Source organism: Rhipicephalus microplus, chromosome 1, assembly GCF_043290135.1.
Source record: "Rhipicephalus microplus isolate Deutch F79 chromosome 1, USDA_Rmic, whole genome shotgun sequence".
In the NCBI taxonomy this organism is placed as follows: Eukaryota; Metazoa; Arthropoda; class Arachnida; order Ixodida; family Ixodidae; genus Rhipicephalus; species Rhipicephalus microplus.
In genome coordinates, this window is record NC_134700.1 from 192,791,063 (window position 1) to 192,806,589 (window position 15,527).

General features: G+C 46.8%; 1 protein-coding gene across 1 annotated transcript; it reads right to left on the minus strand.

Moving 5' to 3' along the window:
- Positions 1-973: 973 nt before the first annotated feature.
- On the minus strand, positions 974-3,495 carry LOC119178522 (uncharacterized). The gene is made up of 3 exons (XM_037429729.2): positions 3,346-3,495; positions 2,518-2,748; positions 974-1,992 (listed from the first exon to the last, which is right to left on the minus strand). Exons 1-3 carry the CDS (start codon positions 3,355-3,357, stop codon positions 1,543-1,545), a joined length of 693 nt encoding a protein of 230 aa, XP_037285626.2. The 5' UTR covers positions 3,358-3,495; the 3' UTR covers positions 974-1,542.
- Positions 3,496-15,527: the final 12,032 nt, after the last annotated feature.

The window sequence follows — 15,527 nt, forward strand, 5'->3', positions numbered from 1 at the left end:
ACGGGCCTCAGCAAAACAACGCCACACTCCTTCTGCATCGGTGGCGCCGGTCGCGATAATTACGTCGTTGCGGGTCGGGTGATTAATTAAGTCTCACGCTGTGTCTCAGGGCTGGGAAAAAGGGAGCGGACAGCAGCGCAGCGCTTGCATTCAGCCCGCCCTACCATCTGGACGACCAGCCTGAAGCAGTCAGTCTACCACACGCTAAAGCTTTCTTGATCCTTCTATTTTTTTCTATCTGTCATGATTACTTTCTATTGAGACTCGCGGTTCCGGAGACGCCTATCGAAGGTAGAAGCTTTGCTCCCCTATCGTAAATAGCTGGGCCCCATATGTGAGCCGTTCGTGTGAAAATGCTCGCTGGTCGGCTCAATCGTTGTTGCGTCGAAAAGCGTAAGAACGCTGCACGGTTATACAGTTATGCGTAACGGCTAAGCAGCGCCGTTCGGAAGCCTCGGCCACCGAGAAACAAGACTCCACCCCGCGCAGCTCGCACCGTGGAAGGCGCCCCACTCGCCCGATCCGCATTCTTCTTGCCACTCGGAAGTGGCCGCGGCACGTCTGTGCGTAAAGAAAATGCGTTTGACGTTTCCTTGATGAAAGTCGAGATATGTCGTCACAATCGAGCCAGTGGCAGTTTGCGGTATGCGCGCCTTTTATACGAGCGCCCATCGTTAGGGTGCACTTCACTTTTTTTATCTGCGTGGGATGTATAACGATGCTGTCCACTTCTGGCATGTCCGACGAAGCGACTCATGCACTCTGTTCAGAAGGAAATTTGAAAGTATCGCCGCGCTAGTTTAGGTGGTGCAACTTAGTGGCGGAGAACACTCGTAGACGTAGAGCGCGCACATGGAAACAACAATTCCAAGTGCCTGTTGTAGAGTTAGCTGCTCCATGGCTTGATTCGTGGCCAGGTGACTTCACTCGAGCAATATTTGAGAGGAAGTAATGACACACAGTGGAGGCGTGATTTGGAAAACGTAAATTAACAGACAACATACTTTATTTGTAAAGCAGTTTTTTTATAATACAAACAACGTAACAGAACACCGCAAAAGAAATTTCGTGGCGGGAAGACAGACAGGACAGAAGAGCTGGAAGGGAGAGTTGTGTCGTCAGGACGTAGAAGACAGGGATAGAGACAAACATTGCGGCGACGTTGGGACAGGAGGGTGGAAAAGAAGGAGGGGGCGTGGTCAGCAGGGATCCCCGAGGAGTAGAGAAATACTACTAGACGAAGAAGGGAAAAAGCCACAGAAGACGGACAGGAAAGGACAGCCTAGGTGGAGACGACGGAAGGACAGGTTGTTGTGCGTTGGCCAATCTTGCAGCAGCAGCCCGGGAAAAACGGAAACGGAAGAAATCCTAGGAGGCGCAGATGTGGAAAAGAGGTGTTGGACAGACAGACAATCTGCTTCTTGCTGGGGAACGCGGTGATGAGCGCACATCACACCGTTGTTGTCGGAGGCGGCGGGGCGTAGAGACGAACGAAGAAGGCACATAAATAATAGTTATAGTCCTAACAAGATGACACATGATTTAGTGGTAGCCGTAGCCGTGGCCGTAGCCGTGACCATAGCCGCCATAGCCGCCGTGACCGTAGCCTCCATAGTAGCCGACGGCAACGGGGGCAGCAGCGACGGCAACGGGGGCAGCAGCGACCTTAGCGACGGGGGCAGCAGCGACGGCGACGGGGGCGTGGTAGGCGGGGGCAGCGGCGACGGCGACGGGGGCAGCCTTCACGGCGTGGGGGGTCTGGTAGACGGCGGCAGCGGGGTGGGAGGCGGCGGTTCCAGGCTCGTTGGTCTTCACGGAAGCGCGGAAGCCATGTCCGTCAGCAACGTAGTGCACGCTACGGTGGCGGCCGTAGTTGTCGGTGAAGCTGTAGGATCCGACACGGTTGTTGTGGGCATCAGCGACCTCGTGACGGCTCTGGTGGTTGCCGTGTCCGTCGTTGATCTCATAACCGAACTTGTAGGGCTGGGCAGCCTGCATCGCGGGTGAGGAAGAGAGGGCAGATGTCAGCTAGGTACTGCTGCGCATCCCTACATTCACTGTTTTGATCTTTGTAATACCTTTATTTTAATATAGCACAATGAGCTGTTGACTCACCCCTATAGCTTTTCTTAATGTAAACCTTGTCTCCAGCTTCCTTTCTCATCGTTATCGGCAAAAAAAGTTCTTCAGGTGCTTCGTAATACTGTTATGTAATTAGGAATTAGGACTCTTTGAAAATTTTTTTTATTTCTTTTACAATGTTGCTACGGCCATCATTTATGGCTACCACAATAACTCGAACCTTTCCTAAACATATCCTGATAGCTTTACGACTGAAAACAGCGAAACATTCATTTTCCTTCTCGGCTTCTGACTACTTCGATCTTGTATTAGCTGTTTCCACCGTTACAAAGTAGTCTAAAGCATTTTTATAGTGTTCCTATTGCAAACTGATACATATCGCGGTGTTGCTTCAAGCAGCACCTATGAGCTGTGGTACTTGTGGTTGCCACTTACATAGACGTCCTGGACAACGGTCTTGGCGACAACGGGGGCAGCGACAGCCTTGACGACGGGGGCGGCAGCAGCAACAGCGACCTGTCCGTATCCACCGTGTCCGTATCCACCGTAGCCGTATCCACCATAGCCGCCGTAGCCGCCATAGCCACCGTGGCCGTAGCCGCCAACGGCGACAGCGGGGCCGACAAAGCCGGCGTAGGCGGCCGAAGCCAGAGCCAGGACGAGGAGCTGTGGGAGCAGAGATGTGGGAGGAATTATGGGATTGTCGCCAGGTTAGAATCCCTGTAATTAGTCTACGGTACTAATCCACGCCGTATCGTCTCGAAATCTGAGGGAGGGGGCGCTCGATCTCTCAAAATAGTACGTTTTACGTTTTTGTTTCGTTCTTGCACTGAGCGAGCATTACATAATCTAATGGGAGTAAATAGGAGGCAAGCTTTGCATCTAGGGTTCACATTTTGCGTTCATTGGGGGTATGCAGTAAAGAGTATATTAACTGATTCACAGCCACCAATGTGGGAAATTAGACTAGTACGCGGCGGGAGGCTCAGTAGCCCAAATGGTCCCGCAGGGAACGTTGGACCCTAGAAGGTAGTACGGCCGGAACAATGCCTGGCAGCGCACACTGGACGAGCCACTACCAGGCACCCTTCATGCCGAGGGCTGAGATCAGCTGACGAGTACAGTACGGTCCGTGGAGCGCGATTATCCATCCAGTAGTAGTAGTGGTGGTGGTGGCCGTTGCGACGCCGGCGTTATCCTGCGGCTACCGCTGGGGTAGAGCCGACCGAGGCACTGAGACGCATGTGCTTTCGGGTTCCCTACCTGAGCGAACATGGCTGTTTCCGAACTGCTGACCACTTCGAGTGTGCTTCTGGTCTGGCGTCCGGCGTATTTTATACCAAGCGCGGGGCCTGACCTAGATCACCGGAAGGTCTGTCCTATCGTCGCTGGCCGCCGGAAGAGTTAGGGGCCGGCCTCGCCCAAAGACACCCTTGGAGAGTGAACGCGTGCTCGACGCCGCCGCTGGGGCGAGGGGGGGTGGCCGCTCGGACAGAGCCCGCCACTGGCCAGAAAAGAAAGAAAGCAAAATCGGACGTCCAATCTATCTGGAAGCAAAATGGAACAATTGGCGGGTCCTGCCCCTTTCGCTAATCTCTCCCTCGCTTCGTGCCGGACTTTCGTGGCGTGGTCGCTGCACGAGTGTGCATAACTGCGGAGCCGGTGAGCGAGCGCGGTTGTCCTTTTCAAGGACGCGCCTTCCTCGCGCCAGCAGCGGCGTGCTGGCCCGCGCGGACCACTCGGCGCCTCCAACCCCAGTCCTCCTCCTCGCCTTCGGACAAGGCTGTCTGTTGTTTTTGCTCCCGGCGCCCACTAACGGGCCCCAGAATCGCCCCGGGCGCGCTTTTGCGCATTCTTTATTCTTCTTAAGCTCTCTAACCCGGCAACCCTCCCCTCCTCCCTCCCTGTGTGCCCACGGCTGTGTCGACGGCTCACTCGTGCTGTTGCTAAAGCACGCTCCCTCCGGAGTTACCCCTGGCCACCATACTACCCGCGCGCGTTCTTATCTGTTATCAGACTCTGTCCAGCTATGCGGCTCCAAGGGTGGTGCCCAGTGCGAGACCATCAAGTCTGCCAGCCTGCCTGCTGCGAACGGGCCGAACGCGTTTTGCGGTGCGCTGGGCTACGCGGTTCGGCCAGATGCGGAGAACCCGTGTGATTTACCTACAGTTTAGTAACGCCGCTAGGCAGTCGCGTGTGAGGTTTGCGGTGGTCGATTAAAGTGACACCGTGTAATGGGAATTTTTATGGGTGGCGTAGGATACCTCGGCGTTTCTTTCGCGCTCCGTGGTGAAGCGCATCTTCCGGAGTTATTGATGTTTCTACGCAACTTAGTGCGCTCCTGCTTGTTAACCAATATATGCCCAAAGTTAGGAAAATTAACAAAGCTAATGTATTTGCCTAAAATGATTGCTTCTATGACCTCAGAAAACAGAATAAGGCTTTTAAAAAGAAACTCTTTCAAGCAATGATTTTGAAGCCATCCTGTATGTAGCACACCTATGTTTGACACACATTGAACAAAAAACCTTAGCGCCTATCACTGTGATACGAAAATTACTTCACGCCGAATAACTATCGAACAGTTGACAAAAATATCAGCAGCATCGAGAACAATTTGACTCTTTATCACTTACTTTTTTTTTTCGGTATGGCTGCCCCGCCGCGGTGGTCTAGTGGCTAAGGTACTCGGCTGCTGACCCACAGGTCGCGGGATCAAATCCCGGCTGTGGCGGTTTCAATCAATTGCGGTATGGCGCTCAGCTACATGCACGTGAAATAGCCATCTTGTGACTGCAAGCAAGTGGCTATTTGTAGCCCAGCGATTGATTGCCCAAACCTGAGCACATGGGCCTACAACATTTCCGCCTCCATCGGAAATGCAGCCGCCGCAGTCGGGATTCGAACCCGCGGCCTTTGTAGTACAGCGATCACCTAGAGTTGCTTGTGACGAGGAGAGGGCTTCATAAAGACACCTTAGGTGGCGCTAGCTTTTTTACAGAAAAAAAAACATTCGAGTTACACTGAAAAGTTTCACTGTCCTACATGTAGGACACTGAGAATATATGGGTAAAAATTATGACACGCTGTCTCGATAGGTTTCTTGCTTATTTGCCGCACAATGTACTGACACCATGCGTTCACCATTCATATGTGTATGGCGCAATTTTATGGTGCGTCGTTTGTACTTCTCCCAAGCATAAGGTGGCCATATAATATGTGCGTAAAATTAAACCCAAACAGTGGCAAGCCTTCTCTGGTGGTATAGTGCGCGCCGTCCAGTTATCACCATTGAAAGACACGCGCTTCCCGTTCGGCAGCACTGCGCATATATGCGTGCCTGTCCCTGGTGATAAGTGGACGGCGCGCACCATACCATCGCGAATGCTTGCCGATGTTCGGATTTCATTTGAGGCAGACAGCGCATAAGGATGCTGCCAGAAACCGCGTAGCTAGACGATGGCTCAGGTGGTAATGGTAAAGTGAGGCCGCCTTGATGGGCATTAAGGGTCTTGGATTTTTAATTATTTTTGCTCAAATTCTTTTGCCGTTTATTTCTAGACGGCTCGACATTTAACATGTAATATACTTATCCAATACTATTTGCCTTACACAACTCAGTACACGGACTCAGCCATACCTTAATACTGCCTTAATGTGAACGGTATAGCGAATCCTTGACAAGATGGCTGATACTACGTATTCTGCGTTTAAAAGCAGCTGTCGGAGAGGATTACCTTACACATAATTATCCTCAAAAGTTCTTGCAATCGCAATTATTTTTTCATTAGGTATAACTTTTACAAGGCTGTGTGCATCATGGTTGCAATATAAAGGGAATGCCAGAAGAAATACTAAGTTACTGTTATATGAAACCTTTTCAATAATCTTTCGTTTCATCTGGTATCTATTTCCACTAGGGCAGTGTATTAAACGTTACATGCATCACATTAACTCCCCTGCCTTTCCTTGCTACTCTCTTTTGGTCTGTTTCTTCGTGCTAAACGGGTGGATGGCAAAATCAATGTTTCGTGAACTTTCCGGCACTTTTCTGTGAGACAACTATATGAGACTGCATTGTAGTATTTGTCGCGCTCTATCTGGTTAAGGTTCGAAAAGGTTGAAGGTGGTCTCGTCGAAATCCACGAGGAAGTCATGTTGATACATACTTGAGCATTTAAAGTATATTTTCTTCCTTTCAACCGAGGAGGTCTGTTTGCATAGCAGGTCCTCACGAATGTTCATTCAATCCGCCAAGACGCATACGAAACCACAACACTTACAGCTGGCGACTATAGAAGCTGCCGAGTATGCGGAAAAACAAACTCGGATTCACCGTACTGTGTTAGTGACCGCTTTCACTCTAGTCGGAGGGGATGTGTAACCATCAGCGGCAAACCTAACGCAGCAATAACAAGATAAAAATAAAAGGAGAACTCGCCGAGAAAGCACTTAGCAAGACACGCGCGTTCACAGCTCAAACGAGTGCCTGAGTGCGCCCAGGAAATAGCACCCAGTGAGATGACGAGGAAGGTGCTCGCGCGTTGATCTACTTTTAGAACGCACCAGCGAAATCTGGAATACGAGGTACATCTGAATAGAGGTGCGCGAACTTGAGTACGAATTCAAAAAAGAACACTGGGAAAAGAACCACAACGGGTTCTTTTTGTGCAAGGACCGCAGACTTTATAATGTTGGACCATGCCGTCACGACCGTTCGTACTGTGCTGTGGTATTGCTGTTGCAAAAAAAAAAATTCAAACGCGCGCGCGTGCGCGTTTGTGTTTGTCTGTGTGTGTTTGTGTGTGTTTGTGTGTGTGTGTGCGTGTGTGTGTGTGTGCGTGTGTGTGTGTGTGTGCGCAAAAATAATAATAAGTAATAATAAGTTTTCGAGTACTAAAGGGCAAGACGATGACATGATTATGATGGAGACCTAGTGGAGGACTCCGAAAATTTTGATCACCACGGTTTCTTTAACGTTTCCCTCAACCAAATTCGCAGCCCTCTGGTACTTCACCTTCATTGAAATGCAATCACCGCATCGGGGAATTTGCACATTCTGGGTCACCAGCCGTAACGTGTGCTAGCCTGATTGGCCGTGTTGCGTTCTTGTTACTTTTACTACAGTTGGTAGAAGTTCGCGTGTGCGCGCATGTATGAGTGTGTGTGGAGGGAGGGCGGAGGGCCTTCGACCATTTTTGTTCGTCAATGTTGAAGAGCGGTCCACCTCGATGGATCAGTGGCTACCGTTCACGGCTACTCACCCGAAGGTGGCAAGGTCGATCCCGTCCGCGGTGGTGGAGTTTCAACTGCCACAAAATGGTAGAGTTCCGTGTACTGTGCGGTGTCAGCGCACTTTAAAGAACACCACATGATCAAAATTTCCGGAGGCCTTCACTTCGGCGTGTTTCATATACATATCAAGGTTTTGGCACGTAAAACGGCGTAAGGTATTATTATTTAACGTGAAGAAATACACAACCCAAAATAGGTCTTAAAGAGCACGACACTATATAGTGTATCAGGCATGGCGTCACACCGCTGCAATAACACTGCCTACGAGACAGGTAACTCGCATCGCGTCCGAAATGTGAACGGCTCCTTCGCACATGGACTTCGTTGCCTGTGCTGATTGCTACGCTGGTTTTCTTTGTCTGATGCAAGTGAGCGAGGGATTAACGACACCCCAAAAGTCGGGACACTAATGGCCGGTTCCTTCCCTGTTTGTTCGTCTCACCTAGCTCGGGGACAAGTGTGGTGTTGATGTGGTCAGTATCCTGAAGCGCGCCTCTTCCTTCATTTGCGACCGCGGGGGCTTATACTTCCTTTGGAGCAGTGTGACCGCATTCCAGGTGACATCTCGCCGTAGCACTCTATGTAGCGCCTATAGCAAGGCGAAGTAAGCAAAAATCTTATCCAAAGGCACTTCCTACCGTTTATTCATCGTTTATTGATCTTTTTTGAGCGTGTGTCAAGTGGCATTGAAAGAGGCGACAAGCATTATTGGTGTAATGGGCTGCTTTACTTGGTATGTGAAAGAAAATGAATAGACGACGAAGCCAAGAGAGTTATGGAAAAGGGTATATGCAGTTTTTAAACTGTATTGCAGTAACTATCATGTAAACGTTAAAAAAGTCACCCTTTGCCTACCGAAGATCAGTTCAGCTCGTCCGCTCTGAAATACGCATGTGGGAGCCCACAGTTGATCTACCCTGACTCATTCCGCCGTTTCCTTTTAGGATTGACCAGATAGTACAATAAAAATTGAAAACATGCGTTCGTAGCATGAATATTTATTGTGGAAGGACTTGATATGGCGTGTTCCTCTGTGTAGGGGTGTCGTGCGCGTGCCGGGAAACAGTAAGCTTTATAAGCAACAGCTCTGTTCAGAAAAAGCAGGAGCGAAAAATCCACGAATTGTATGCTCATGATGGGGTGAAGCAGTGAGTATCAGATTGTGAATCGTGGAATTATATTTTGTCCAGAACAATGTTTTGTTGTGTCATACGCTTTGATTAATAGGTGGTAAAATGTCATTTTTACAGTATTCTGGCCATTGATTTTCCTTATTCTGGTTGACAGAGTTTCGAGAACTTCAAGCGCGTTTAAAATATCTGTTTACCAATTCAGAGTACTTGGTACTCTACTATAAGAGAGCAGAAAGCCGTCCCAACGACCGCATCCACGTGTTTAAAAAATGGGGTAGCAAGATTGAATACCAAGTGACGGCTTGTTCAATGCATCTGCGTTACATCAACTGTGAATTAGTGTGCATCACATGATGTATTGAGTACTTCCATCTTGTTCTCGCTATGAGCCTTTTACTTAGTTCTTGTTAACCTTTTGTTCTGTCATTTGTTTTGAATGATGGGTAGTTGAATGTCGGCTTTTTCATGACGTTGTGGTTTTTTATTTTATTTGTTCTCGTTAAGAAATGTTCGATTTTGTTCACACAAGTTTTCGTTTCTCGACATGTACCTACGCAACATAAGTTGTAGACACCGACTGGTGGTTTACAGACATAGTGCAGTCTTAAAAGGCATCGCTCCCTAAAATGCGTATGTTTGTCGACGTCCAGGGAAACGAAGAAGAATCCAAGTTTTCCTGCGCATGTAGCAGCGACTACACATTTCGCAGAAGACGCCCTTGGATCAAATCAACTGTCCCCTCCCACCGGTGCGTTCAAGTCACAGACTTGCTTGCCGCAACCACGAACCTTGCTTGCAAACTTGATTGAATATTTTCAGCACCGAAAATCGGACAGATAAGAACAATTGTTGGAGGGCTGTGCAGTGAAAGCATCTTCCTCACATTTTGAGAAGAAATATCCTGCTTGTACCCACTTGTACCTTGCGAATAAAGCCCCCTTCAATCACCTTTCCTACTGTAATAAACCACGTGAAGAGGAAAATTAAAAAAAAAACCTATTTTTGTATCGTTCTTGGCTGAAAAAATAATCGGTAGGTTGAGCGCTAAAGCAGACGAAACGGGAGCTTGACATCGGCAGGACCTAACTTGCAGACTTTGGAACATGCAGTCAAGCTCTGTCCCTGCCGGCAACGAGTTACCTTTTAGTCCATTTATTTTCTTCTCATTTCTGTGATAATTACTACAAAACAGTTAATATAGTATGAATAACGACCCTTACACCTCCCGAAGTCCATTGGGTTTCATCAAGGTTGTCTCTAACGAAGAAAATCCAGCCCCCAATGTTTCTTCTTTCGTTATCTTTGTTACGTGTCACGTAACCTTTATAATAACACTTAGTGTGATTCCAGTCTTAAAGACAGAAATGGTGATAATGATGATGATGTTGATGATAATATGGTACTAATGATAATAGCAGCAGTAACATTATAACTAATGTTCTAAGAGCTCGCAGATTTGAACTCGAGGGGACTATAAAGATGTTCGAATTAAGGGGAGTTTGAATTATTGGGCAGGCGCTTAAATGTACAAACATGGCTCCAATGGCGCACATTGAACTGAAGGAGGCCATGTCTGGGCTCGTTATCGCGAATCGGGGGCTACTGCACGTCTGTGGCAGGTGATTCTTCGATTAGCTCATGGAGTTTTCAACAGCGAACAGAATTTATTCATCAGTGAATCATACGACAGAAAAAAAAATATCGGCATGCATTCATGTCAGGAGTGAGCCCTAAAGTTGAAATACAGTGAACTCTCACTTGGACGAACGTCGGTCTAACGAATATTTCAGATGAACGAAATTTAAAAAAAAACTTGGCCGTTTTCATATGCGTTTTAAGCAAAAATACTTATGTTAAGTCAATTTTAGTCACAAATATTTAAGATGAACGATTTTTACTTGCTGAAGCAGGCTCATTTATGAGATCATTTGAATAAAGTTTGGCACTCTGTAGCACTGGTGTTGCCGATGCATGCTGCCCCCAAATCGCTCCTTCATATCTCGTGAAGTTCCATTAAAAGGCCAGATAAACTCTTAAGTATAGGGTAGAAAAGATTTTGAAGCAATGGATGTATTACTCAGTAGCTCGAATGCGGAAGTGCAACTTATGCCTCTGGGCCATATCCTGCTGGCGGCACAAGCCACGGAGCCTTGGAAATGAGGCCCCACCCGTCTAGCTCCTGAACACATTTCCTTTCCCCCAATAAACGTTGTTCATTTTAATCGGTGGTGGCGCAACATTGTTTGTGCATGCAGCGTTGGCCAGGCAAAGCAGCTGCACGGGAGGTGAAAACAAGCCACGTGAGCTTCAACACTCTGCGCAGAACTACCAAATTTTGAAGTTATATTCAATGTTCATTTGGAAAAGAAAGAAAGAAAGTGAGGAAAAGTCGTTCAAATCCTTCTTTCCAAACAATTTTGTCTGACAAAATATCGTGGCGAGACTTCGTATCCCGCCACCATAACAAGCTGCGCCAGAGGCAGTGCGCAGAAATGTAGACGTTCTTGACAGATTTGGCTCTTCTTTCAAAGAAGGACTAGTAAATTTTCACTTGTTATCTTTTTTTTGCGCCAAATGTTAGGCCTAGCTCCAAAAAGCGTACGAAATGTACTGGTTAGCGTGAGTGCGCCCTGGAAAATTAGTTTAAGCATGCTCTTAAAACTAGTTTTGGTTCCTACTGTACTCTAACGTCACGACGTGATATGAGTGTTGCAACCAGGTGGTAGCATTTGCACGCGCAAGTTTTCGTGATGCTTTTTAGTCTGCGCGTCGCTTCTTCGATCGTCTGCTTCGCGGGCTGCGCCGCACATGTGGCAACTATCGCGGCAGGGGGGCACGAGGTTCTTCGTCTGGAATCCGAAGTGGGTCAGTAACTGCATGATTCGTGCATAGGCATCCTGCGTGAAGTGCACTGAAAAGAGTGAACTTCGTTTGGGTTGACGTCCAGTCTCCGCCTCGGACGCGGAAATGAAGTCGACCTAATCTTGTCTCAGCACCGGATCGGACGGTAATCGGTTGAACTTGCACCTATAGTCTCCTGTTTCACTGGCGCAGGACTTTACATAGCAAGTTATTGCCACCATTGCAAAAAATTTCATATCAAATTATTTTTTGCCCTCTAGTCAGCGTGTATCTTGTGCACGTAGAGTATTGCACACTCAGCAAGCTCGCTTATTAAGTACGCGGGATGACAGTCACCATACTGCCACACGGCACGAGCAGATGATTGAGAAGGTGACCCACAAGGTGCCATTTTTTGTGTTTTGGGGCTTGACATCGTAACAGTGCAGTCAGACTGCTGCGTGAAGTCCCCAGGGTTAGTACTGTAGCCCTACGTCAAGTTAGTGTCCATGTCGATAGGCGGGCCGCGAGAAAATTACATTGTTATCAAAATAAAATATCTTATCAGCATTTATCTGGCGTCATACTTGGTCAGAGCCATCTGCGTATACAGGAGATTTGTATGGCAGAGTAAACTCGCCTTTGAAAAGGTGTCAGAACCTCTTTAAGGACGCCAACAGAAATGAAAATTGCAATATTTTTAATAAATAATTTGCACTTCACATGTTTCATTTGATATTCCTCGTGCCCAATGCTGCTCCGTCATCTGGTAAGTTAACTGAAGTATTTTGGGGGTCCAATTGAAGTTCACTCATATGAGAAGTTTCTGTATATGACGCTATTTGTGCTCCGAAACACGTTTACTTTCAAGGCAGAGTTTTAATGGTATAAAAAATGAAAAGAAATTGGGGTTTTCGCATCGTGTTTTACGGACTGCTTATTATGAAATACCCTTCATTAATGACTGAAATACGAGATATAAAAAAACTTTGTTCAAATGATTGCGCTAGCTTATATGTTGTACAGACTTCCAGTTCTCTCCCCCTTCTGCGTTCTTCACTGTGTCGGCTTTTGCGTTTGGCTAAATTTTGTGACCATGGCCCACTAACCGAGGTGACTTCGACACTATTGATTTGAAGTGAGACTTGTCACCAAGGTCTCAGCGTTTATGAATTCTTTAGTTATGTGTTACAGTGCTTACGGTGTGTTTTGTGAATATTCTACGCTAAAGTAAGAAGTAGATTTCATATGAATACGTATAGTACATCGTTTTGGTGCGTTTTAGGTGCCTTGAATATGATAAAACACAGTATATTATATCAATATGCATTGCTCAGTTGACTAATAATAACTTTACGCTTTCAAGAGTTGTTAAACAATAAAAATGCATATAAACTTTTTCTTACTTCAGTGAAAAAATTTTAACTAACACGATAATGAAACACAAATTAAGCTTGTTGACGTGTTCCTCTTTGAGAACGCCACCATTATTCATTTCGCTGCCGTAGATTTATATTAGAAGACAAAATAAAACTCAACGAAAGTGTCTATTCTGAGTTTCCCGCCGACACTTGAGCTTCTAAATGCCAGCCTAACGTCGAAGACGTTGCTTTAACGCGATGGCGTTGAAGAGCTTGTTTAACAGAAATTCCGTCGTGGGTGTTGGCGACGGTGTCGTTGGTTGTGAGCAAAAAGTCATCAGTTTGTCTGTGACGGTACAAAACTTGAAATGATGCAAATAACATGATTAACGACGAAAAAATTTGGCAGGTCCCACGTACCTGGAATCGACGTTCTGCGAAGCAAGAGGAGAAAAGGTGACCATGTTGCATTTTTTTATTGAGCGACACGTCATGAAATAACGCTCAATATATGTACAAATGTTGCACGCAGAGACATATGTTGAAGAGTAGCAGATGTTTATATAAGCAGTTGTTTGCACTTCAGCAACGATGCCAACTGGAACATTCGTATCAGCAACACCAGAAGCTGATATGAAGCGCTGATGCTCACGAATATGCTGGCCCTTGACACTGGTACTTGAATCGATATCAACGCATGGCACCTCACCGCAATATACGTAAACCCGACGGGAAGGCTGTATGAAAAAAGTACATAAGTAATTTTTATAAAATTGGGTAGGCAGCACTACAATCACTAGTGACGTTTCACGAAGATTAGCGAGTATTTGATAAGTAGCTCTGAGACCTGGCGTAGCTCTGTGGTTGAATGCTTGACCACCACGCAGAATGATTGGGTTTGATTCTTGCTAGGATCCTGAAACTTAATATTTGCGTTCGTCGGGTAGCCGACGCTGCCCATGTCAAGTTTTTCTCACACTGACATTTACTCTATGCTTTCGTTGGGTCGACGCTACCGATGTCGGGTATTGCTTAACGCTCACGCGTTGAAATGGCCCATGTGGGTTCTCGTCATTCCTCGATAGATACTAAGTGTCATTCACCATTCATGATTTGTTCGATCTGCTTTGAAAAAAAACAAGTTACTGGATGTGGAAAGTGTCCTTAACGCGTGATATATTGCGTGGCAGAAGCATAGAATGGTCCCAGGCATCAAAACATGTGAATTCAACAGCGAGTCAGTGTTTTAGAGGACCACTCATTACAAAGCGCTCAAACGTATTCAATAATCATCGGCACCAGAACCATGAACGAAGTGAACTGCTGCGTATGGTCACGTGCTGCTTTAAACATGAATGGGTGGATGAATGGATGATTACAACTTTATTTAGAACAATCAAAGTGAGTGTGGATGGGTTCCTAAACGTTCGGGATTCCCCTGGCCGATATCTCTAAGCAGATTCGGCCCACAAACCTGTGCTGGTCGTTTGACGCAGTGAACCGAAAAACGGCCTCGCATGCTGCGCCCTCCACTGATTCTGAAGAGGAAGTCTTATGGCGGATGGACATTTAATAACTGTACTTGCAGCGGGAATACCAGCATAGCTGGAAACAGCCAGTGATAAGCAGACTGGCGTTCATTTCATAACGGCATGGTTGAGGCATGCACCCAGAACCGAAGGCAGGCTAGCAGTTGAGAATGCGAGGCGCACGAGGTCCGATTAAGCATTCGCGATCTGCTGTTGAATGTGAAGTTCGAGCATTCTCTAGTTTATATTTTTTTTTGTTTTCACTTAACGGCTCTTGATGTTTCTTGATGATTTGTGGGGTTTAAAGTCCCAAAAGCACCATATGATTATGAGAGACGCCATAGTAGAGGGCTCCGTGAATTTCGATCACCTGGGGTTCTTTAACGTGCACACAAATCTGAGCACACGGGCCTACAACATTTCCGCCTCCATCGGAAATGCAGCCGCCGCAGCCGGGATTGGATCCCGCGACCTGCGGGTCAGCAGCCGAGTACCTTAGCCACTAGACCACCGCGGCGGGGCTCTTGATATTTCTTAATACTTACTATGGTTCCTCTTTGTCTCTCTTTGAACACAGTGTAACTTATTTTTTTGTCGATAACTACGTACGACGGTTCATGCAGACGCTATGAAAGTCTATGACGTCACGTAGATGTCATACCACAATTTTTTTTATCGGAATCGCCCGCCGTGTTTTTCTTTTCGCACGTTTTCTTGCTCATAAGCCACCTGCTCACTACAAAAGAAGCGATTTTTATGTTATGGAAGAGATATTTGTTGTTAACGTCCAGATTGCTTTCCTCCTTGCTTTCCGTCTAAAGGCGTTTTTCAAGCGCAACGGACCATAACTAACTTAGTGCAGTGCCTGCTGGAAAACAAACAAATTTCATTTTGTATTCTAAGATAGCAGTTTGCGCGGTAAAAGTGCTGGCCACGGCAAATTGGGCCATCAGCAACGCATCGGTGACTCTCAAGATAGGCGACGCTGCAATTACTCTGGGAAACGTGCGAGAATCACTTTCAAAGAATGCTGGTAAATCTGTCTCACCTGGCCACTGAACAATTACGGTTGCCATTGCAGCGTTACGGGTGGCAATTAAGCTGAAAGTTCATTGAATTCCAATATTTGAGGTTACGGCAAGTCAAGATCACCGTGATATTACGTCCTGAACGAGCATGGACAAAAGCAGGTTGGTTTTTGTGACGCAGTCGTAGTTCTTCAGCTTTTGAGACCTTCAAACGTGTTTTTCTTTGCAGTGAATAAGCAGATGGCATGCAGACTACGT

Excerpts from the sequence above, each read along its gene's own strand:
- LOC119178522 (XM_037429729.2), bottom strand. Across the intron at positions 1,993-2,517 it reads CCGTTGTCCAGGACGTCTAT|GCTGCCCAGCCCTACAAGTT; the intron begins GTAAGTGGCAAC and ends CCCGCGATGCAG.